General features: G+C 49.7%; 2 protein-coding genes and 1 long non-coding RNA gene across 36 annotated transcripts in view; 1 reads left to right on the forward strand and 2 right to left on the reverse strand.

Moving 5' to 3' along the window:
• Positions 1–14,317, reverse strand: PLA2G12B (phospholipase A2 group XIIB). Of its 2 annotated transcripts, none has more exons than XM_009675453.2 (4): positions 13,979–14,317; positions 6,783–6,871; positions 5,108–5,273; positions 1–2,961 (listed from the first exon to the last, which is right to left on the reverse strand). In XM_009675453.2, exons 1-4 carry the CDS (start codon positions 14,211–14,213, stop codon positions 2,843–2,845), a joined length of 609 nt encoding a protein of 202 aa, XP_009673748.1. In that variant the 5' UTR covers positions 14,214–14,317; the 3' UTR covers positions 1–2,842. The 2 variants fall into 2 exon arrangements, with proteins under 2 accessions (XP_009673748.1, XP_009673757.1); XM_009675462.2 differs by having other exon boundaries at positions 6,795–6,871; positions 13,979–14,297.
• The window catches only part of LOC104144397 (uncharacterized), a 24,671-nt gene continuing 12,359 nt past the window's right edge, over positions 11,756–24,067 (forward strand). For 4 of the 24 annotated variants that reach the window (XR_011142298.1, XR_011142288.1, XR_011142297.1 and 1 more), the window contains exons 1-6: positions 11,761–11,810; positions 12,849–12,969; positions 14,022–14,304; positions 15,709–15,857; positions 19,579–19,705; positions 21,465–24,053. This is a non-coding gene — a long non-coding RNA (uncharacterized lncRNA). Of the gene's footprint in view, positions 11,811–12,848; positions 12,970–14,021; positions 14,305–15,708; positions 15,858–19,504; positions 19,706–21,464; positions 24,054–24,067 lie in introns of those variants that run through there. The other 20 variants (XR_011142300.1, XR_011142279.1, XR_011142299.1 and 17 more) reach the window with 12 other exon arrangements.
• The window catches only part of P4HA1 (prolyl 4-hydroxylase subunit alpha 1), a 42,439-nt gene continuing 38,667 nt past the window's right edge, over positions 20,296–24,067 (reverse strand). For all 10 annotated transcript variants that reach the window (XM_009675426.2, XM_009675397.2, XM_009675416.2 and 7 more), the window contains exon 15: positions 20,296–24,037. In XM_009675426.2, coding sequence (XP_009673721.1) covers positions 23,967–24,037 — 71 coding nt within the window. In that variant the 3' untranslated portion in view covers positions 20,296–23,966. The remainder of the gene's footprint in view (positions 24,038–24,067) is intronic.

Below are 24,067 nucleotides of genomic sequence, written 5' to 3' on the forward strand. Positions count from 1 at the left end.
TGTGAGCCAAGGGATTTATTTATCTGTTTAATTTAATCAGCCACACCACTGAGTGGGAGCAAAGCACGCAGGGCAAGAGGCCACCATACCTGACCAGTGCTCCCGAGGGTCCGATCTGCGCTGCCAACCATGGTTCAAAGTCCAAGCTGCGTCAGTGCAGTTAGTGTTCTGGTTGGTGCCGCTTATTCTCTTTTAGGACGTAAAATGACTCTCTGAGCCTCAGATGTCCAGGAATAAATACCTCATACCTGCTCTCCTAGTCCCTGCTCTTGTGTTCTCGGTGAAATTTTGAGGTTGCCATTTGAGGCACTGCTAGTAGGAGAGGTCACGCGAACAGAATGGGTTGGCCGTCAGCGAGAGCTGCAAAGAGTCTTGCCAATACACGCAGTCAACAGGGAGCCATCAGAGTAAGCATGGTGGTGTCTTCCTGTTCAGAGCAGGATGGAAATAGAGATGGTCCGCGGTTTGCATGTTGTATGCCACTGAGTAGCAGGAGTGGCAGGTAGGGCAGGTAATTTTTAGTGTGGCTGCAGAAGTTTTGCCATAGTTCACACACTGGTTCTCTCCTACACAGGATTATTTAGTGGTTTTCTTGCGTCATTGCCACCGCTTGAAAACTCAAAGGTTTCACTGTAGAGCAGCTTGTGGGATTTTTCAGATTGCTGCAGCCTAACTTTGTAGTAAAAAATGCAGTTCTTCCATAGCTGCTCTGTGTGCAGCAGTCTGTAAAGTGTTTTGGGATGAATGGTGGTCTGAGAGTATAAAGAAATTGTGGTTTATATTAGTGGTGGCTCCAAAGTGTCAGCGTGTAGATAGAGGGATTCTGTTCAGAACCTTTCAATTTCTCCTGTATATCATCTTCTGTCATCACTTGCTTGGCCTGGCTTTAATTCAATATCACTTGAGCTAAAATGCTTTAAGATGTCTGCTAGCCGGTTGGCTATTGAGTTTACACAAGATACGGTTTTTAAATTGTATCATTTAATCATAAGAGTATGCTCACATTTCAGACTGACAACAGGTGCCATTTCATCAACAAAATATGAAGTTTGGAAAGCGTCTGGAATGAGGAACATTTCCTTCCTCTCCTTAGCCAAAAATACATATTTCTTAGGCAGATGATCAGATTGTCTCTCCAGCTCTGATGGACACATGCTGCGATGGAGCTTGGCACTGCAGTATTCGCTCTCCAGCTGAGTTAGCACAGCTAGGAAAGGATGTCGTTGCATCCGATCAATGGAAATTAAGGTCCTCCTTAGTAGAAAGCATCCCAGTACACCTTGTGCAATTGTTTTTTATTTTCCTATTTTTGTATCGATAGACTCCTGTTGTTTCAGTCTATTTGGCGTGAGATGAATGGCTCACCACTGTTCACCAGAAAGCAAAGATGACCAGCAAGAACAGGAACACAGGGCTTAAATAATTATATAGCTCCATGCATCCATTTGAACACATAAACTAGAAGAAAAGTAACTAAAACAGATTCTTTTCATTTTTTTTTAAATTACCCTTCTGTAGCCTCAACTTTTCTGTGGCAGATGGAAGAACATAACCATAAATATGTTTGCAAGAGATGCTGAAGTATTTATGTGGCGTGGCACGGGTACCCAATAGCAACTTCCTTTCAACAAGAAACACAGATGAAAGCTGTCTGCAAATGTTTTATGTAGATGAGTTTCTAAATATCACTTTTATTTCATATAAAATTAGAATTTAAAGCTCCTGATAGCAGATGGAAGTATTAACCACATTTCAAAGAGAATGAAGTCTGAAACTGCTCATCGCTCTTCAGCTGGCGGTCTTTGCCGCACAGAGGTAGCAAATAAGCCCTGCCACCTGACAGATAAGCCTCTAGGATTTTGAAAATCTCATCCAGTGCAACTGTGAGCCTCCTGTTCCCTTTGTGCAAAAGACAGAGGTTGACATCCAACTGTTTTGTGTAAAAAAAAAAAGGAGAGCCTAAGGGAGAAACTTTGTTAAATGGTAAAGGAGAGAAATAACTAAACATGCAGTTCATGTCTGGATGACGCTGAAAATGAAAAGCAGCTGCCTTTCCTGAGACTGTGGGAGAGTCCTATAGGTGTACAAGAGATGCATTTATTATAATGCAATTATTGCATTTCAGATCTCAGACGAGATGGGCTTTGGTCCCCTTCTGCCCAGATATGTGCCCATATCACAGCTACTTAAAGCCCTTCCCACGTTTACCAAATCCCAGGGTGTTTTAAATTGGTTTAGGATCCGTCAAGTACTTAAGTAAGCAGGGTTGTCAGGGTGTGTAATGATGGGATGGAAAACGTCAAGGATGGGTGTGAGCAACATACTGAGAGCAAATTATCCTTCCTCTTCAGTCTGTCACCAGTAGTGGAAATATTTAAATAGCGTGGTCATGGATTGGGGTTTTCAAGGGTTGTGGAAACCTCATGCTTTGCATTGCAAATTAGAAAGTTAGGGGGCAGGGGGAGCTAATACACGTGTGTCTGAGGCCCACCAACAAGCAAAGCCCCTTGTTTATCGCCAGCGCTGCATTCAGCTTGCCTCTTGTGATCAGTCTGTAAAGAAAACTGGCATTCAGATCATTCAAGCTGATAGACCTGGAAAGGGAAGGGGCTTTTGGACTGCATCTGTTGGTGACAGCAGGCATCACTACCTTATTTCCATAGACTATCTCCCCTTTCACAGCCCTCTGCCTGAAAACTGTCGCCAGCGCGTATTGCTCGCCCAGGTCCCCCGCATCCCGTGCTAGGCCAGAGGGCTGATAGAAAGCAGTGTGCTGAAGTGCTGTATCTGAGAGGGGACGCGTGGCAGCAGGCTCGTGGAGGCCAGGGGGATCTGCTCTTCTTCACAATTCATCTCGTTCTTCCTCGTTGCAAATGCAGGCGCTCCTCTGGCTGTTCATGAAGGGCCGGCAGCCCAGGGTCCAGACAGCATTGAACACTGTATCTGCGACGGATTCACAAGCTGTGGAGAAAGGCAAGATCAGGTAGGTAAGTAACAGGCACTCAAGGAAGTCTGAGGGCTGGGTGGGAGCACCCTAGCCTGAGTCCTACACTGAGTTGAGTGGTATTTGCAGGTGGAAATGTGGGTTGTCTTTTTCTTTCTGGGTACCACATTTTTATAAATGCAGAAGTTCTTCCCTTCTCTTTCTCGGTCTGTCTGGCCACCTCACTCTAGCCCTGCTGCTTTAGGAGTCTGGTTGGTTGGCACGTGTTAAGAGAAGAGAAGGTTATAGTGAGTCAATGGGGAAATCGAGGCTTTGATTAACTCATCACGCTGATGCAACTGGAATGGGCTGGGGATGTTTGTACCCATCTGAAGGGTGTACAACCCCCTCCCTTGCTTACTTGCTCTGAACTCCTGGTGACTCTGGAAAAGGTGCCAGATAAGCTGTGGGGTAGCGGGGGGACAAGAAGGGAGGACTGTGTGACAGGAGCGGCTGAGAGCAGCCTTGAGGACAGGGAGTGGCAGGTATGGAGCACAGGGCACGGACAGGCAGAGTGAGAGGAGAAGAGGGCTCAGAAGTTTGTTTTAGCAACACTTGTGTGTCCTCTGGCAACCAGGAGACAGCTGGAAGAGTCCAGTCCTGCTTGAAAGCAGGTAAAGGTGGCTTGGTTCAGGCATGGAGTGTGAGCTCTGCTCCACCTTAACTCAACAGGGCCTATCTGTTGGCTTCACTGCAGCAGGCTGAAAGGGAAGAGAGGTGATCTGAAAAATTGGCAGAAGAAAATCTAAAGAGATAGGAAGGGGGTTGGCTGCAAGAGAGCCTGTAGATAAGGGCGATCATGAGATTGGGTGTAGTTGGCCTGTAGCACTTAGGTCTCAGTCCACCTCTTTGTTTTCTCTTGATCACTGCAGGCTTTTTCTAACCATTTCTCTGCGATCAGGTAGAAAGCCATCAGCACTAGTACCAGTGTCATGCAGACTTCCCCATTTGTCCTAATCAAGCTACACTTTGGAAAACAAATGTTTTACAGTAGCTTACAACAAGCCATCTTCAGTGGGGATTAAACCACAGGGGCTGGCTGCAGTAAGCAGGAGAAACATGCAGCACCTAGTTTTATTGGGCTTTTGGAATGGACTGTTCTCAAGAACTCTGCCACTTGTTCAGATCCAAGCTGCTGTAAAGATCTTCAACTGTTTTAATGTCACCTGCCTTTAGTAGATGTTATCCTCAGTGTATTCAGGACTATTCACTGCCTCTCCTGCATTACTGCTGCACAGCCCCTCTGCAAGAGAAATCCCGTCTTACAGAGGATGGGGACGCCTGAAATGGCCTCAGGAGGGACAGCCTGGGGAGGCCTCCCTGCCATGGCTGACCTCTGGTAGCAGCAGGGTAGATCTTTCCTTCTCCTCGCACAGCAGAGGTGCTTGATGTTGGCAGAAGGGAGCAAGAGGGAGACTTGGGCTATCACCCCTGTAACCTTCACCGGACTCTGAACACAGCTTGTGCTAAAAAAGCTCTTCTCAAACTTGCAGACTGAGGCTTTTAAAACTAGGCAAAACCAGGGTGGCTCCTGAGCTGCCGATACATCACCTGAACTTTGCTGGCATGCGGGTTTCTGGGGAATCCAGATCTCTCCAGCCACCAGCCACACAGCGGTATATCCCTGGGGCCATCGTCATCTCTTATCAGTGAACTAGATCCCACAGAGCCCTTGCCCTTGGCTCTCCTACGTCATTCGCCCTTGGCCATGTGCTGGTTTCACTGCATGACTCACAGGGTCTGGAAGGTTTGTTGGTCTCCCATGAAGGCGTTTGAAGTCCCAGGGAGGGCACCTAAGGGTTAAAGGAATTGCTTCTAGGTTTTTTGGGTTTTTCTTCTTTTCAGGTGTGTTTTGTCACATTTTTCCAAATGTAAAAAATTGTAAGTGTCCAGGCTTGGGGCAGGAGTGTGTGTAGGCAGATCTCAGCACCATGAATTCTCATTCAGCTTTGACCCATCTGTGACGAGCATAGGACAGCTGCGCATCTCCATACTGCAGACTTTTGCTTTGTTTGGCAAGGAAAGAACTCCCTGCGTGCAAACACCCCTCCCTGCTGTCAGTTGTTCTCTCTGAAGCAGATCCCCCCCTGCCCCTGGTGGGGGACACGAGCCAGGGAAGCCTACCTTCCACCTTGGAGACGAACCCGAGGCTGCGCTTCAGGTCCGAGCAGATGGAGTGGAGGCACCAGCGGAACTTGGCATCGCAGCGGTATTTGTTGGCCCCGCAGGTGTCGTAACAAATGTCCAGCTGGTTGCAACACTTGGTCATGGCAGGGATGCCCAAATCTAACTGGGGGAGGAAAAAAAAGCGTCCCTTGGCTGCACCCTGTCCTCAAACTCAAATGGCTGCAACTGCCAGAAGCTATCCTGCAAACCTGGGGCAGCGGGAAGGAAAGCGCGCTCCTCCTTCACCATCTAATGTAAGTGTCCACCAGTAGTGCAGTCTGCCCCCGTGTGGGGCAGGCCACGTTCCCGTCTCTCCTCTCGGCCACTGGGGAATAACCTCTGGCAGAGAGGTGGAGAACAGCCCCTCTGCAACGTTTCCTAGGTCTCGTTTGTCAGAGCTCATCGGAGAGCTTCTTGTCCTTACCAACTGTGGCAAAGCCCCCTTTTCTTTTTCCTCTTCTTCCCAAAGCCTGATAAAACCTGCTTTTTGGCCTAGCACGTCTGCTGTAGGTACTATTAATGCCTTATTTCTCCCAGGTGCGCTTGTGAGGCCAAGGACAGATATGGTTTGGACATGGCAGTTCTGTTCGCCTAGCCACAGGGATGATGAGGCTTGTCTCTAGAGAGACTGGAGTCATTAGCGTATTATAAATTCTTCCTCTTTTTGTCCTTCCTCATCTAATAGTTAGGAGGTGAACTTTTTCTTCATTGCGCTCAGCCGTCATGACTGCCCAGATAAGGAGGAGTTACCACAGAAATGCCCACACATTTGCAATGACGTATAGCTTAAAGAACTAATCTAATATGAAAAATTGGCCATAGCGGGCAGGGTTTTTCAGAGCAGGAACTTGCTTCATTGCTGCAGACTTCATGGGCAGCGGTAATGCACCAGCTAAATAGTGATTCCTGGTCTTAGAGTCTCCTGGGAATGCTTTTTCCTGGTGGTTCCAATTTACTTTGATTTCATTAATTGCCTTTAAAATTACAAGTGGGTGCAGTATTAAAGCCCACAGCTTTATTGCAGTGCTCAGTAGGAGCAAAAAGCATGGGAGGAGATGGAGTGCCAGGTGTGGAGAAGGCCTTCAAGTATTGCTGTTTGTCATTATGGGAAGTCACTGAGCTGCCCAGCACTGAGCGTGTTCCCTGTCACAAGGGCACTGGGGTTGATGAGGGCTTTGATGAAATGCATTCCTCCTCTAGGGCTAATGCGTAGGGTACTTTATCTCTCAGTAACTACTGAGACAACCAGAACAACAGGCCGGTCCTCCGTGCATGTAACTCCTATCTAGATAATTCCTCTTTCACTGCCAGCAGCAGTTGGGATCTTAATGCTCCTCTGATTGACAGTAAATTAGGAAGGTGTGCTTAGACTGAAATGTTCACCTTTGCTTGCCGTCTGCAGCCACCCGTGTCTTTGGCAGTCCCAGGCACACTGTCTGTTGCACTCATGTCTGTACATGAGTGATATTTCCTCCCTTTTCTAGTGCTATGGCTTTAGTTATTGAAGAGAAAAGAAGCCGTCACACAGTCGGCATGTGGCACAGCTAAGCCTCCTTCCTCCCCAGTATGATTATCTGGTTACTGTGATTAGTAAATTGAATCATCTAGGAATAGTGGGTTAGGCAGTACATACACTTTCGGGTACCTTGAGCCCCAGAAAATAGGAGCTGCAGCCATTCGGTTCTTGAGGTTTGTACTGAGGTCGTGGCATTGGAGCCTTCCCTGAGAAAGAAAGAAAAACATTAGGAAAGCCGATCTTCTCAGAAGTAGCATCAAAGAGCGAGGAGCGGCAGGCACCTCCCCTCTGGTCTGCATCCCCAGACACTTCCTTCTCCTCTAGGAGATGCAGGGAGTGAAGAAAGGGTACTAGCACTGGCCGAGACACACTGCCCAGGCCCCTTGGAGGCAGAGTGTGTCCAGGCAGAGCAAGGTGGTGCTTAAAAAAGGGGGTGGAAGCTGTTTCTTTCAGAGGGACAAAGAAGTAGAGCAGCTCTCTAGCATCTGAGGATAGCAGGCAGCCCTGCAGCCTGGCTCAGCTCTTCCCTCCTCCTGCATGGCTGCTGGAGCACTGTGGAGTGTGTGATTTGGGAACCCAAATGTCAAAGCTGGGCCAAGTCCAGTCCCGAGGTCTGGGGTGCTCCCAAACTCTTGCGATGCGCAGGTCCCTCTTTGCAATGTGGGTTTTTGCAGTTCAGCACCCCTGTGTGCTGGAGCTAGTGCCTCAGTCCTCCCAGGCCTAGAGCTTTCCCGAGAACTTTGCACAGCTGGGATCACCCATCTGCATTTTTAACTCCTCCAAGAAACTACTAGCTTAGCAAAAGGATTTCTTTCCATCATCACTCACTCTCAGAGTGTCAGTGAGCTATGGATCTCTGCAAAGTTGTGCTAGACCTTAGTCATGCCCTCTGCACGTCTGGTCTTACTCCAAGTATGAGGTCGTCTTGGCGCATTTCCTGCATGCGATTCCTCCTTCTGCAAAGTGTTTCTGTCCCTTTATCTCTGCACTCCGTCAGTATGCTCCTTTGTATGCACAGAAGAGCAAGAATTTCATCCCTGAATAATTATTTACCCAATGTAGAAAGAGTCCAGCAGACAATCAGCTAAGAGTAGCTTCAGCAGCAATTTAATCTCTTTTTCTTTGCTGTGAAACTGTGCGAACCCTCCTGTCTGCCTGCCATCCCAGTCTGGGGTTTTACATGCAGATGATGGAGAGCTCTGGGCGTGAGGGGCGGGTGCCACTGGTTATTTGATCGTGCCCCTTCCTGCCTGGTACCACCTCAATGTCTTGATCCAAAAGGCTGCGATCTATCTGTATCTGAGACCCTAGTCTGCTGTGCTTTTTACGGTGCCAGTCTGTCAGCAGTCCTACTGCTGAGAAACCCAGAGGGTTTCCGGTATTGTCAGGCTGGTTCGTTCACAAGCAGGCTCCTCCCGGTATAGGGCAACTCTGCAGGTAATGATGGTGCCACCTAACTCGGAGTTGTGTCCTTGTAGGAATCGTTCCTCCTTCACAGCCCTGCGTCCTCCCCACTCAGACGTGTGTGCAGATGGAGCTGCAGCTCCAGCTCTGAGGGACCATGCTCCGGCAGGAAAAGAGGAGAAGGCATCAGCTCCTTTGACAAACATTCATGACTCGCTTTTCCCAGGGTGAGATGCCAAGCCAGATGGAGAGGTCCTGCAGACTGGATTGCTCTCTTAGGTCACCAGCTGGAGTGGTGTGGATTGGCTGCATTCTCGACAAATTCCAACCCAAGAGAAGCTTTGCTCCTGGTCAGATGTTTAGCGACAATGAACATGGCACCAGGCAGTTCCCAGATACTGTGCTGCGGGGTACTGTCACGTCACAGGGAGAGCTGGCTCCCTGCAGTCCTGTGTTGCTCAAGTCCATGTCCATTTTGGACACCAGTCATGTTTATTTCAGGGCAGGGCTTTCAAACACGCCTAACAGGGTCTGTCCCCATGGAAAGGAGATCTGCCTGTTCCCTGTCCTGTCTCATCCTCTTTCCTTCATCCCTCCCTCTAACCTGACACCTCTGCTTTGGGGAGGGCAAACTGCCAGGCTGCCACTCCAGGCCTCTGCACCTTGACCTAGCTATGCAAAGAGCTTGTTTAAAGATGGGAGACGTCTGGAGAGGCCAGGGCTGTCCTGTTTCTAGTGCCTTGGAGAGCACCCATCACAGATTCTGGTTTCTCTCTGGGTCATCCTTTGATGTGTGCTCATTGCTTGTTCTGTTTCTGTGCCAGCTGGGCGTATACAAGGGAGATCTTAAGTGTCCAAGCTGGACATTTGAACCCTGCTCTGGGAAGACTTTGTAAACTGTGTGAATGCTCCAACAAAAACATGTTTGAGATAAGCCTTCAGTAAGTCCGTCGCCTTTTAGGGTTAAATTTCTGCTTCTCTAAGCACTCTTAGAGAATGTATATAGATAAAAAATAGAACTAATTTAGCCCTTAGGACAGGGTTGGGTTCTTTTAAGCTCCATTTGCACTATTTGCTTCTTGCCAGTGCTGATAATCATTTAAGGCTCTTTTCCCCGTTTTTCTGTCAACGTACCTAAAGTACCAGAGGTAATATAACCATAAATCTACTCCGTTCTTGAGAAGGTGACACAGCCAAATGCCTAATTTTCGAAATGCCCCAGAAGGTCATATGCAGGACCCCAGCATCTTCTAAATTAAAAATTGCTGGAGCTGTTTTGTTTAAACAATAGATTTGCAACAAACAAACAACAAACTGAAATCCCATCCAGCTGTGAGATGCCCATAACCAACTTTCTGCAACCCTACAAAAATTCAGAGTGCACCAAAGCTTCAATCGTCTGCAAGCCAGGGTAAAGCTCTCCAGTTTACATGACCTCTGAAGGTCTGGGGGTTGTGTGGGAGGGTATTTCTCACTACAGCACAAACTATTTTTTCTACCTTATTACCCCTTTGAGTAGGTCAGAAGTACTCTTCTAGTTCAGAAACCAGTGTTATTTTGAGCAAGCAGAGCTGAGTTAACTGTAGACAAAGAGCGCAAATCAGTGGGTTGCTGCCCGTTGCCATTGTAGAACCATATTGCACCAAATATTGCACCAAAAATACATCTTGGTTCCATTGAGGTGCGCTGAACTTCTGAGTTCGTAACAGATTGCACATCACGCTCTTTGGGTCGTTATGCTGTAGAAAGAAGGTATATCAGGTCTAGAGCTGGGCTGAATCTATAACCTAAGGCTCCCAAGCCTTGCAATGAGAGAGGAGGGCTGCACGCAGGGGCAGCTGGGATGCATTTCACAGCCCAGTTCTTCTTTTGGAAGGGGCCAAGTGAGGCTCCGAATTCAAATATCCTTGAACTAGGGAGCAGAGGCAAGTGCAGAATCCAAGGTGGATTTTGCAGGATGGGATCACATTTTCAAGACTGACTTGTAATATTGAAGAAAAGAAGCTACGTCCCTGCAGCGCGTAGTCAGTTATGGGATAAGGTGGCAGGTCAGAGCAGGAGTGAGAATGTTTGGGGATATGGAGATACTGTGTTTCCAGAGAAAACTTTCCATTAAGCTGAAGTTACAGCTATTATAATATTTTAGAAAGGTGGCTTTAGAAAAAAAAAAATCTCATGTGAGGATTGTAGCGATCCACAAAACATTGACGTGCCTGGAAGGTGACCCCTTATAGCAAACCCGCGCCCTCCTCTCTGAAAAGCGAAGCTTAATCATTTGTGAAGTGCACTTCTGTGAACTCCTTCTCGGCTAGATAAAGTCCAAGACACCATAATTAACCTCTCTCCCTCATCTTGTTTTCTAGCTAACGCTGAAACAGAAGCAAAGCACGAAAAGGCATTTCCGACTTTACGTGAACTACATGAACATCTACTCCGTGCTCTTGTTACCATTGACTGCTTGCCCGTCCTACAGGGCTGTCTGTGATGGGGAAGGAAGTCAGGAGGTCACACCAGCTATTTTGCTGGCTGTATTTTGTCGGGGGCCTGTTGCAGCGGGTCTGCTTGCTGCAGGGCATCGCTAGGGAGGGACACCAGGGGATCACTTTGGGCGCAGCAGGATCTGACCAGCTGCAGCATGGAGAGGAGCGACACTGGTGCGTAGAAGCACAGCGCTGCTGAGAAAGCCTGTTCTTTGGAAGAAGGTACGTTTTAGGGTACTGCCTTGTTGGCATGGCCTTAGAGAAGGGCTGAAGTTGAGCTCCTAATAGGAAGTGAGTTTCCCTGATGCGTTTTAATATCTCTAGGCTGTTGTAGCTGTGCCAAAAGACTGGAGAACAGCCAGCTGGCTGCAAGGGATTTCTGGCCCATGCAGGAGGTCTCAGATGCTGCTGCCCTGCTGCACTCTGGCAGGGGGAAGCGAGTATACTTCTGGGTGAGCAGATGATCTTGGGGCCGGCCCCTTGCCGCTTGGAGCGGTCCCTTGAGACTTCTCTGCCCTCGCTTAGCGCAGCCCTTTAGGGCTGGGCGGGAGAGCGCGACCTCCAGGGCTCTGCTCGCGCGGCCTGGAGGTGCCTGCGCGTCCCAGGTCCCTCGGGACGAATCCGAAGCGCTGTGCAAAAGGGCGCGAGTCCTGCCTGGCCAGGCAGCTGGAGGAAGCTCTCAAGGGATTTAACCCCCGTTCCGGCTGCGTTTCCCCCTGCGTTGCCGGAGAGGTTTTATAAGGAGGAGTAGGCATTAGCCAGCAGATATTTGTGTAACCCTAAAGCGCTGAATTAAGGACGCAATCCATCAAGCAGTTTGTTTTTCAGGCCTCGCCGGCTGCTGAAAAAGCAGGAGGAGCGTGCGACCGCCGGAGCAGCCAGAAAGTGTAGTGCTCAGCTGCAGAGGGGTATGGCAATTACAGGCAAGCTCTGACCTTTACCATGGCGAAGCAAGCTATTACCAGCCTCTCACGGCTGGAATGAGAGAGAGCTGAAGGCACCGTTTTTACTGGTTGCCTGGGGAAAGAGCAATCAGGTAAAGAGGTGCGTGTTCGCGCCGGCCCAACGGCCGCCGCGCGGCCCGCAACGGCCGGGCGCCCGCCAACGGCGGGGTCTCGCGCACAGCCCGGCGCCGGCCCCGCCGCCCATTGGCTGCTCCTGCCTCCTACCCCCCGCCCCCTGGCCAGAGCAGCCAATCGGCGCTGCCGCCTCGGCGTGATGGGCAGCAGCGGGCTTGAGGCGGCGGGGCCACGAGGCTGAGGTAACGGTCGGCGGGGCTGAGGCGACGGGCGCGCTGGGGGTATGGGGGCTGAGGAAATGGGGCCGCCGGGCTGGGAAGTGGGCCTGAGGAAATGGGGCCGCCGGGCTGAGGTACCTGGCTTGCTGCGGGGCCACGGGGCTGAGGTGATGGGCCCGCTGCCAGGCCGTGGGGCTAAAGTGAGGAGCCTGTGGGGCTGAAGTAACATGGCCGCCACGCTGAGGTGATGGGCCTGCTGCGAGGCTCAGGGAACGGGGCCGCCGAGCTGAGGTAACGGGGCTGCCAGGCGGAGGCTCCTCGCTCACTGCTGGGCCACGGGGCTGAGCCTGGCTTGCTGTGGGGCTGAGGCGCCCGGCTTGCTGCTTCCTGCTTGCCGTGGCTGCGGGTACAGCAAAGGCCTGAGGGGCAGAGCTGGCAGGGAGAGGACAGGTGTATACACCTTTTTAAAACGAAACAAAACAAAAACCATGCCCCTCTCCTTCCAAAGTTTACATCTGACATTTACATCTACGTTTAAACAATTCTTGTAGCCCCGCTTTGGCTAAGAGTGGCCACGCTGCCTTCTTGCCCTGACGTGCCAGGGAGCTCAGCTCCCAGCACCGCAGCCCAAAGTGTCTGCATTTCTTCTGGTGCCCTCACTCCTGGCCCAGGAGGGAAAGGAGGTGCTTCCTTTGGGCTGTGTCTGTGAGGAAGCATCTTACAGACAGCACAGCACAGGCTGCAGGGGGGATAGTTTGCTTTCTGAAAGAAATGAGATGCATACAGACTGTAACTGAGTTGGTGGGATATCTCCAAAGCATGAAGTTTGTGTGTGTGAAAAGCCATGCTCACGGGAGGAGAGAGGTTGAAATCATCTCAGTGCTCAGGAGCATCTTGCCCTGGCAGTCAGCAGGGGACATGGGATGAAGCTGGAGGTGGATGAAGGTGCTGGCTGGGGTGGTTGTGAACAGGGGGGCTGAGGTCACGGAGGAGAGCTGTGGGGGCAGGAGGAGAGGCTGGGGACAGGGCACAGTCTGTAAGAAGCCTTCTTGCTATTCCCAGGCAGGTTGTTTCAGCTGTGTGCTCTCGGAGAACCCTGCTGATGGCTGACGCCCCTCAGCTTGCGCTGCCTGTACGTTGGCCTGCCCAGCAAGCTGCAGCGCTGCAGACCTGTGCCATAGGGGTATGTCCCAGCCCTGGCTGCACCACTGCCAGCCCTGTCCCCTGCCCTCCCTGTGCACAGCCCAGGCTGCTTTTGCCCTGCTCTCTCTGAGATGTCCCCCCCTCCATCCTGCTCCTAGGACAAACCAAACTCTTCTTTTTTTGGTAAATCACTCTAAAGTCCAAGGCAAGCAGCAGCTGCCTAATTCCACCTTCAGAACTAAAGGTTCCTCCATGGTGACGGCAGGTTTCATTTACCTTCCTGTTATCTCCCCTCCTCCTCCCCACGTTATTAGTCAACTTGCAACTGCTGAATAATGACACTCTGAAGGTTGCCGGATTATGGCCACCGGCGACACTAACAACCTCTTCTGAGTCAGGTCTGCACAGGTTGCTTGCCCTTTCCTCTGGGGCCTCGTTGCCTACCCTGTTCCCTCTCTTCAGGGGTCCAGGCAGCTGGGCAGCGTGGTTACCTGTAGGTCCTTACTGTAAGACCTATATCTTCTTTTGTCAAAGAACGCAGTAGCCTCAAGATCAGGCCCTTCTTGGTCAGGGGAAAGATGTGGATGAGGTTTCCCTGCAGTGACACCGGAAGAGAAGTTGTGTCTCCCTGTGATGACTTTTCTGTGACACGCACTATAGATGACCAGGTCACAGACACAAGCCAGCTCGTCTCAGGGGAAGCGCTGCGAGTTTTCACACAAGAAGGAAAGAGGGGAAAGGGCAGGGAGAGAGGAGCCAGCAGGAGTTAAGCGCGGAAGACTTAGGTGCAGAGACTGGCACCACGACTCTGAGGGCCCCTTTAGCATCGGAGTAGGATGGTAAACAGAGCATATGCAGTGCCAGGATACAGCAGTGTGCAAAATTCATAGCCATGCCACTTCTACTGATTACCCTTCTGCCTTCCCCCATCCGGAGGGCTCATACACGGAACTGACTGACACTGTCTATTATAGCAATCAAAGCAGTCAGCAGAGCCAGCTGTGGAGTATTTTGCCCAAGTCCTTAGGGTGGGGACACCCTTCACTTACCGTATCGACATCTGTACTGACAAACACCATTTTTTCCCCCAAGTAGTTCCAAGAAGGAGTCGACGTAGCTGTTAACTGCTTCGAAGCTGTCCCGGATGACCCCAATGCCCCAGTCTGAAGAGGATGACTCCGCTGGGGGAGCATGGTGGACGGTGTTCTCCTGCGTTGTTTCCTCAGTGCATTGCCCTAAGCCCAGGCTTAGGCACAGAACTGCTGCCTCAAAAAACAGCCTCATGCTGCAGTCCAGATCCAGGCCCCGGAGCCCCCGTGCACACAGATGTGCAGGCAGGGAGGAGTGGGACTGAGCTGGTGTGCGTACAGGGCAGGTAAGCACCCCTCTCCCCTGGACTTTAAACACTGCTGAGGGAGCTGGGATGAGGTCACGGCAATCAGAGTGCAAAGTGCACTGTGGAGATTTGGTCCGAGTTCGTCTCAGAGAGAAACACTGGGGTATAAGTTGGCACGGTCCCGCTGGAACAGGCTCAGCCCTCTGCAGTGCCAGGGATTTAGCTGCCGTGTGAAGGTGATGTCCCCTTTCTGGGACTGCTCGCGGAGGGGCTGGAGCAGGGTTTGCCTGCCCAGACACTGCAGCCCCTCGGGGTTGTAGGGAGCAGCGGAGACCCCCGACTTGTCCCACTGAGGCATTGCATGGGCTGCCTCCCCCTCTCCCCTGCCTGTTGGGGGATGGAGAGTCTCTCCTCCTGCAGACTTTCCACTCTTCAGGCAATGGGAGGAGTAGCCCATCCAGAGACAGAGGAGCACTCCTTGCTCATTTCTGAGGTTTCCTGGTCCTGTAGCGCCATGAGGTGAAACATGCACCAAGCCTCCCTGCTGCAGGGGGATTGTCCATAGCAAAACCTGTGGGATCCTGGGTCTGACATGCTTGTACAAAGGCGCTTTCCATGCCTGCTTCCCCAGAACAGACTGTGTTACAGATAACCAGCACACTCAGGGCAGAAGGACCTTAAGGTGGCACAGAGCCTTATCCTGCATGCCTCTGCTGTGCTGTGGCTAGTGGTGCCGTTGGGACCTTGCAAGCCGTATAGGGGTTGATGGAGCAGTCAGGAGTAGCTGGGGTGTAGAAACACCGAATGCAGGGAAATTCCCTGGCACGCCCCCTCCAGCTATAGGATCAATGATGCAGGTGGGTATCTGCCCTGGATGGGACGCTGGAGGGCTGGTTTTAGACGACCGGTTGCTATAGTGCTGCTTTCGTGAAATACCAGTGTTGCTGAATTTGACATGCCACGTAGGTGGCCCACAGCGTGCGAAGGCTGACCTAGACACTTAAGTCAGGTGACGGGCTTGTCGAGGTAGCTGCAGGTCCTGGTTCGGAGGTGGGACCCAGCCTGCCAGGGATTTGTGGGGTGTGCACAGCTGGTGGAGGTTTTGAAGGTGTTATTCATGAGAAAAAAAAAACAAACCACCAAGAGCAAACAACAGTGCGAATGAGTGAAAAAGAATCGGGAAGTCAAAAGGCGTGAAAAGGCTCCAGCTGCTCTCAGAAAACTTCTGATGTGTCCCAGCGCAGTAGTGTCTTCCAGAAATAGCAGCTCTGCAGGATGTCGACTGGCCAGTCTCTGTTGACTCCAAGGGCCAACTTTTCAGAGGTCAGCTCTGTTTGCAGAAGGCTTTCAAACAGAGAGAGCAGTTTCTAGAGAGCAGGGGAGTGGGTCTTTCAAATATAGGGCAAGCGTAAGCACAAATACTGACGTTTCATTGTGTTGCAGGAGACAGCCCCTGCAGCGTTGTTACTTCTGAAATGCCAGAACCCTGCAGCACCCAACTGCTTGCATCTTTCTGTACCCTGTTCTGCCTCCTTGCTCTGGATATGGGATAAAGAGGAGAGACCACAGGTAAATCCAGGCTTCTTGAACAGGTAAGTTGGGGGGGGGGGAGGGAAAGTAGGGAAGGGGAGAAAACAAGTTGGTTATCCCTTTCCTGGGAAGTGCCAGTGAGATGTGGAGCTGGAGCCTGCTGCTGCCTTCTTGTTGTGCCTGTTTTGCTGCACGCTGCTGACTGCGTTCCTGCTCAGCGCAGCCCAGACGGGGGGTGTGAGGGTTCATCAAGTCAGTGGGCAGAGATGCTTTGGTTGTACAAGTGCCGCTGAAGGTAGCGAGGTGGCCACCCTGAATGCTGTCACACATCCCAAGGCAGGCAGCACACGGGTATTAGTCACAGGGCGGAAACTAAGCGGAGCTGCTGGATTAGAGGACGCATAAGGCGTGCAGGAGGTCCCAAGGGAACCCCAGATCGGGACCGATAAACTCAAGCGGAGAGGCAGGGAGCACCAAAAAGGGAGGTTGGCAGTGTTCGAGCTGTGGACAAGGAGTGGGGAGCACCCCAATGCTAGGTGAGAAATTAGGGTGATGTTTTGGGTTGAGACAAAGGTGCCTGATGGCTAATCGATGGTCTGTTCCGTGAAGCCTGGGGGCCTGAAAGGCCGTGCCTCAGTGGACCTTTGCAAACAGAACCTCATTGCTGGTGCAAAGCAGCAGGGATGCTACTTGTGGGCAGGCTTTGCAGGGTAGGACAGAAGAGCTCGGGCCTGTCTGGCTGTTCAGACCACACCTAGGACTGGCTTGTCCCTCACAGCTGGAAGTGGGCCACGCGCATTAGAAATTGTTACCAGGAAGCACTGGTAGAGAGAAAACCAGGTTCAGCAGTCCCGTGCTTTGTCTTGCACTGTGTGGAGATGTTTATATCCCTGTTGGCTGAATCGCTGCCCTGCATGACATGCTGGATTGCAGTTGCAGTGCTCCAAGCCCTCAGGAAGGGTCTGGCAGAAATTAACGTGAAAGACCAAAATAGCTTTCAGAAGTAACTTGAAAGCATCCTGTAGAGCCACTGGGTGGCTGTGTTTAGTGCTGTGCTTTTATGCTGAGCCTTTTACGGTTGCTCTGGAGTTAATTCCAAAATATGGCTTTCTTTGTCATTGCCTATTCCCTAGAGGCTGATCCGTGTGCTGTTTAATGTGGAGAGCTGGGGAAAAAATGTTGGCAGGATTGCAGGGAATGCAAAACGCGGTGACTATTGCATGAGCTGTCTGTGCTACACCACACAGGACGTGCAGCCTCGGGGGGTGGCTCTGGGCAGAGGCAGCCGAGCCAGAGCCATTTGCAAAATCTACTGGAATTTGTTAGGGAAGCTAGGCAGGGCAGCGGAAGAGGGGGGAGCAGCCCGCAGCGTGCAGAGTCTGGGAAAAGAATCAGAAACTTTCCTGCTAGTTAGTCACTTGTTATCCTGGCGCAAAGTTTTGTGACGTACTGTCTTTAACTGCTTCACCAAGAATGTGCAGCCCCATTACCCTGCCCTAGGGATGACCCAGCCTCTTTCCTTCCTCCTGCTTCCTTCCATCCTTCCCAGCCCAGTCTCGAGACATGTGGCATCCAGCTGCAAATGTCTTGGTTGCACCCAAATTTCAAGATCTAAAAACCAGAAGAAAAAGCTGACAAATACCACACATCATCTCCCCTCCCCCCCATTTATCTCAGGGTAGGGAATCACTGCTCAGGCTCAACAGAAGTGAGCACTCCTTAAAGCAGATGTGGATAGCTTGTACCTAGCAGGTTGTCTGGCCTCTCTTTGACTCTCTGTGATTACAAATCCCCCCACCCTATGCCAGTCTTTATCTCGCTAAGGATATAGGAGAGAGGGATATTTTTTGCCATGATGATGAACTCTTGACAGCCAATTTCTGAACCTCACCTCAGCCTCAGGATAAGCAGCTCATAACCCCGTGCGTTCATTTCTCACTCGGTAATGCTCCAATATAGAGCAGCCCTCAGGCTGTGATGAGTCACTTCTAATGATACTGTCAGACAGGTGGCAGCCTGTGCTCCTGTCAAATAGGAGGGAAAGCTGACCGCAGTCGCACGGGGCGGAAACCCAGCGCACAGCAGCGCAGCTGTACGGGTGTATCCACATCCCCTGCTCCCGTGCTAACAGTAGCAGCTGCAGTCCTGGGCAAAGCTGGAAGCCCTCCTTTGGCTTCGCGCAGCAGCCGTGCCAAAGCAAATGCCAACCCCCGCATGCCTGAGCTTGGCTCCTGAAAGGGAAGCGCAGGAGCGGGTCCAATTCCCTTTGTGCGTTTCTTTTTAGAGTACAATGTTATTTATACACGGAGGCTTGTGTTGTGAGCTCTGCCAGGATCCTTCCCTTCGCGTTCTGTTAGGGATATGAGGGAGGAATGAGTGTGCAGAGACCCAGCTCTTTCTGTATTAGTTTTGGTCAGCTTGATGAATTGCTGACTGATGTTTAAGCATGGCCTAGAGGGGACTAGGCTGCTTGCGGTTAAGATTCCTGGGCAATCTGTTGTTGGTTCAAAGCCTGGCTTAGGAAGCAAATGAGTCGCTGATGACCAGAATAAGAAAAGCAGCCTGATGATGAAATGTCCAAATTCCTAGTAGAGGCGGGTCACAGTCAAGCTGTTGTAGGGAGACTGGGGGTGTGGCTAAAGACCCTGCTCCCTGAGGGTTGGGGGCTCCATTCAGGTTCTTGGTTTAGTCCAGTTTCTCCATGGATCCTGACCCGTCATTTCAGCTTTCTGTGCTGCACGTCCCCTCTCTCTCCTAAGCACAGATGCCGTCAGACCCTGACCTTTCTCTTCCTCTGTTGTCCTGCCCTGAGCAATTCGCAGGCTGTTTGCCTTATCCCTGTGCTACCCCATGTTGCTTAGCTGTAAGCTACGGCAGTTCTTACCCTGGTGGGATTTCCTCCCCCAGGTGCTGGGCTGCGGCACTGGGGGTAGCTCTGCCAGAAGGGCCCCCGCGGGACAGTTCCACTCTGGCTACCCTGGGATGGTCACAGCGCTTAAGTGCTGCTCAGGGGTGGCGCAGAGGCACACCACAATTCCCCCCCCACCCCAACACCTGTATCCTCCATGGGTGGCAGCAAAGGCTGTCTAGGCCCTGCTCCCCCCCCCCCCCCAAAAAAAAAAAAAAAAAAACCACCTTGTGAAGGTTTTTTCACAAAAACGCAACCCAAGCAAAGGCAGGGCAACATGTCCGACCTCTGTGAGAGGTAAGGCTGAGGGCTGGGCTCGCCCTGTGAGGCCTCTGCACTGAGCCAAGGCAGTGCTTTCTGCTGGCACGGTAACAGGGGCCCAGCGGTCAAGTCTCACGGCTGCAGCTGAAAGCATGTACCTGCGAAAGAGGGAGCCTGGCTTCAGCCATCACTGGTCAAGGAAACAGTGACTGAGGGCTGAGCGACTGGAAGTTAGCCAAATAGAAACACCCTGAAAGCTAGGCCAGTTGGAGTAAGCCCTTAAAGAACAGAGCCACGTGGCTCTGTTCATATTCTTATGGCATCGGCCCACCTAGTTTTGCTGAGAAGCAAGGAAGATGTTTAGCAGTAATGTATGGAATAGCTGGGGATGGAATACGTTCAGATTTCCAGAAAAATCAAAAACTGCAGGTATGCTTTAAACTTAATTCCAGTGGCTGCCAAATTATCTCAGTCTGAGAGCTGCGTGGGGAAGGGGGAAAAAAAAGTTGCCTGACTGCAAGCTCAGCCTAACTCTACCAGCAGTGCAAGGAAGGCTCCGTTCCACAGACGAAAGGATTAAGGCGTCTAACCAGCCCTCGCACCTCTTGCTGCAGGATCCCGATGACTATGAACTACTAGAACCCTGATTTTTGAAAGGGCAAAGCCCACGGGAATGGCGAGTGCGTCTAAGCTGCAGCAGCAGTCTTGGTTAAGGAAGAACGCAACCTAAACTTCCTACATGTAAGTGTTCTAGCCCCCCCCCCCCCCCCAGAATCATGCTGTTGGTGTCTGTGTTGCAAGATATTCTGATCTCTCGTCCCTCCCCAAACTGTTCAGAGTAGGTGTTTGAACTCTTGGCTTCAGGAAACACAAGACCTTATCGTCCCTGAAAAAGGGTCTTTTGGCCACTGACACTTGCCCTGGCTGTTGGCAGTACCTAGCCAGGACACAACAGAGGAGCTTGTGCAGTTCCCAGGTCTCGATTAAATCCCGTAGCAGCTACTGCCATAAATCAGCGTTAGAGACAAAGGTGCTGAGACATGCTCCTCCCTCAGAGTCTGCCTCCTTTTCTTGAATTTTTTTGCACACAACATGCTTTCAGTCCAGCCTTTTATTCCGTCTTCTTTTCCAGTCCACTAGTGCTGAGTGTTTCCATTTGAGACCCAAAGTTCAGGTTTGAAGAGCTGTTTAATAGTAATCTGTCATAGGAGTGTCTTCTGCACCTGCCCAGCTAGATTATGAAGTGAAGCAAATGAGCTCAGTTTCCAGGAAACACATCTGGTGAGAAATGCGTGTATGCGCAGATTTACAACAGCCATGTAAGACAAGCGTTTGATGTGGAGGATTTTTTTTCACTGCTAATGGCAGTGGCTTTTATTTTAAGCCCATCTTTTTTTACATTAAAAACTTTTGTTACAAAAAAATTTAACAGTAAGGCAGTTTCGCAATTGTCAGTCACTGTGAGCCAAACAGTTTTCAATCATCTTTAATACAAAACTAGATTCACACAGGAGCCAAGCTCTTGATCCAAAAGCCCTTTGAGAAATGAAAGGATAAGGCAGAAAGCAACAATACTGCCTGTGTAATCATTTACACATTTAGTATTTAGGTGTATGAACACTACTGCAGTGGAGAAAGATGAAATATGGATTGTCTATAACTTAAAAAAATAAAATAAAATAAAGCTTACCCTTTCTCTTCCAATAATCTGCCTTGGGAGGTTTCAGGCTAAGTAAGTGTGCCTCGGCAGGCTTGAGTTTGTGCTTTTGGGGGATTTTTCTTTTTTAAACCAAGAAAAATTTTCCACTGACAAAAGACACAAACCATTTCCGTTCTCTGAAGAACTGCACATCATTGAATAGTTCACTGCTTGAAAAAGTCATGCGCTGCAACATTTTTTAACTCCCTAAACAGTGCCTCTTAATGGATCATTTTAGAAATCCTATTGACACTAGAAATACTCAGCAGGAGGTGAGATGAGGGAGGTAAAGTGGTTAGCAAACTTCCCAGGTCACACGTTGCAAAAACAACAACTTTTGTGCTTGCCGCGCCCCTTTTGGTGTTGCTTGAACAGAGATGGGAAGTCACTGCTTGATAAAACCAAACTGTAATTTTTTCATCGCTCCAACCCTTCCCTTTTTATTCGCCACCTAAGCGGCCTTGGTGTTTTCTTCCAACATGACAGTACCTAACTCGGGCACTGGCACCTTTCATCCAGTATTTCTCTTTTACCTTACATAAATTCCACAATTTTTAGCTTTTAATTATTTTAATGTCGAGGAACTCCTCTGCTCGCTTTGGGAAAAAAAACAGCTTTTCTGTAATAGCAAAACCAGATGCTGTTTCCTAAACATGTTCACAGTGATAATACACCGTTTTCTTTTTGTGCTCGTTAGCTACCCAAGACTGGCTTTTAGACAAACATTTATAGGTGCCTTTGAGCTAGCCCCAGAATAATACTCCTAACACCATATTTTCCACTGTATTCTTTTACTTGCAGGAAAAGTGGCAGGACTTTCCTGCAGCCATGGTTACCAAAAAAAAAAAAAAAAAAAAAAAAAGCTTGAAGTAGCCAAAGAGCTGTGAAAGAGAAAACCATGGATGAGAATGGAAATGAATCTACAGACACTGTGTAAAAGGGAGCAAACTGGGGTAAGTAGAAACATGTTACGCTTTTTAAGGGCTACAACCTAGCAAACAAAAATATGCTCCGATAACTCACTTGGCTGAATCTATTTGCATCAGACACTGCTCTTTTGTACTAGCACTTTTGATGAAATGAGTGGTACAGCAGCAAGGGGGAACTTTTTATTTTTCTTGGTTTTATCTGTTTTCCTAAGCGCTGGAGGGACTTTGTTTAACATCTTTGAAAAAGCACTGGCCAAACACAAGAAGGTGCAGGGCTAAGGATGAGCAGTTCTGTAGGTCCCATTGCTAATAGGCTCAGAAGAAACTTAACTGCATTTTTCCAGCAAAGTTTTTAGAGTCTTTTGTAACTACGCCTTCTGAAAGTAAGTATGCAGTTTTTAAAACTATAGTACCTTAAACTGCATTCTCATTGTTCCAGAGGTATGTCTAACATGTTAATAGCAAGTTTCTTCTACCTTTTGGCTCAATTTTTAAGATTTTATTGAGGCAGAAAATCCAATAAACTAAAATTGGAATTTTTTCGTTGGTAAAGACTTCTGGCTTGACACCCCCTCCCCCCCCCAGCAGTACACCATCATCATCCAGAAAATTAGACTCTTTTAAGACGGGCAGAGTCTGGTGCAGCTCACTGATTCTTGTCCTCATGCTAGTGGAATATTTAGACGTTTTGCTATAAATGCTGAAAAATGGCTTAGGAAAGCGAGCCTCCCTGCAGCCTCTGCGCCTGCTCTGCTTGCTCTTTCTGTGCTGGGAAGCAGCGGGGACGGCAGTTATTCTTCCTGCAGGGATTTGAACAGCGGGACAGAAGTTCAACGGCTACAGCAGCCACAGTCTCATCCCTCTCAGAGGCTTCATCTTCAGTCCCGGGTAAGGATGACTTGTCACAAACTAATGTACTTGAAAGCCACTAACAAGCATGTTCTTCCAGTGTGGGCACCAGTGACTCGGGGACCGTTTTTCTGCACGCTTGCCACGAAACAGAAAGACTGCGACCCTGGATGGTGGGGAGAGGAGCAGTGAAGTAAGCAGCACCAAAGCCTCTGGAGGAGGCCCGCTTCCCAGCGCTTCCTCGCTCATGCGCACCAGTGACAGCTAAGAGGAGGGGGCGGCAGCGCCAAGTGCTTTGCTGCAGCGGAGGCAGCGTCCATCGGAAAGGGATATCAAGCCATCAAGAGCAGGTACCTTCTCTAGCATCCTGTGCAAACAGTTGCCCTGCGATTAAAGGCATGTCACTGTTGTGGCATGCATTCCGCATCCACAACAGAAAAAAGAAAACATAACGCAAAATAAAAAGCATCTAAAAAAAAGATTTAGGATTATAAATAGGTCATATCTTTCTCACGAAATACTCAAGAACTGAGAGGACAAAGTTGGCTTTTCAGGAATAAGAACGTTCTACGGTGACTGCATATTATTACCTCATCACCTGAAGTCTCAAAACCAATTTGAAATTCCAGTATCCTAAGGCACAATTACTTTGATTAATGAAGATGGTAACATGCCCATCCCCACTGCCCAAGGAATAGATGTAAGTTTACTACTAAGACAGAATTAAAGCAGCATTTGTTTCTTGTTATGTGGACAAACTTACGAAGTAAAAAATGGAGGGAAGACGGGCTGTAACTTTTGTCGGGCTGCTCTGAGGCAGGCGAGCATTTGGCACAACACTGCTAAAGCGTCTGGTCTGTGCACACTGAACCGCTGGCTCACGTTTTCAAGGGTAAGAGCCAAATTCACCAGAGGCGTAAAAAGGAAGACAGTTCACAAATCTGGGCTACTGTGGAAGTGGAAAAACAGGCTAAAACAGGCAATAACCTGTTCCCCAGAGAAACACAAAGCATGCCCACAGTTTTCAACAGTAGTGGTCAGGCACTCTAGAAAAGCAAGGAGTCCAATGTCTGCGAATTTAGGAATATGAACTGGTTTAATACAGCCTTCCTAGAAAAGAGTCCTCCCATTACATCACCTGGTCAGCATTTATGCCACCATTAGCAGACTGACGTGTGCAAGGACTCTAAAGCAAACAGTCACTGGCTTTCTGTGCTGATCAGCGAGGCTAATGGTGAAGGGCGCACCACACGCAACACCACTGTTAGTTGTGGCTCTGATCTGTATTTTGTCCTTTTTTTTTTTTTTGTAACACTCATAGACCTTTAAAATCAATATATTCTGTGTATAAAACCATAACGGGATATTTTAGAGGGAACTAAAAGCATGTTTGTTTTGTCCACAGATGAAACATGGGTGTAGTTGAAGACTGAACCTGTAGTGGAGTGTTAGTCAATTGTAAACTGTAGGAGATGTGTGCATTTTACACAAATTGAATACAGAAGAGAAAAAGGAGGACTCTGCATCATTCCAACTCTGATAAAGTGCACGGTCTTCGGAATTCCTGTCCCCGTTCATGGAGCCATTTATTGGATACTGCAAAAACAGAAAGGTATTTGATCACCG

This window comes from Struthio camelus, chromosome 7 (genome assembly GCF_040807025.1).
Source record: "Struthio camelus isolate bStrCam1 chromosome 7, bStrCam1.hap1, whole genome shotgun sequence".
Taxonomy (NCBI): domain Eukaryota; kingdom Metazoa; phylum Chordata; class Aves; order Struthioniformes; family Struthionidae; genus Struthio; species Struthio camelus.

Coding starts and splice junctions, on each gene's coding strand:
- PLA2G12B (XM_009675453.2), bottom strand. CDS start 14,213: ATGAGGCTGTTTTTTGAGGCAGCAGTTCTGTGCCTAAGCCTGGGCTTA. Junction 5,274..6,782: donor GGCTCAAGGTACCCGAAAGT/GTATGTACTGCC, acceptor TTCCTCCCCCAG/TTAGATTTGGGCATCCCTGC. Junction 2,962..5,107: donor GTTCGTCTCCAAGGTGGAAG/GTAGGCTTCCCT, acceptor CTTTCTCCACAG/CTTGTGAATCCGTCGCAGAT.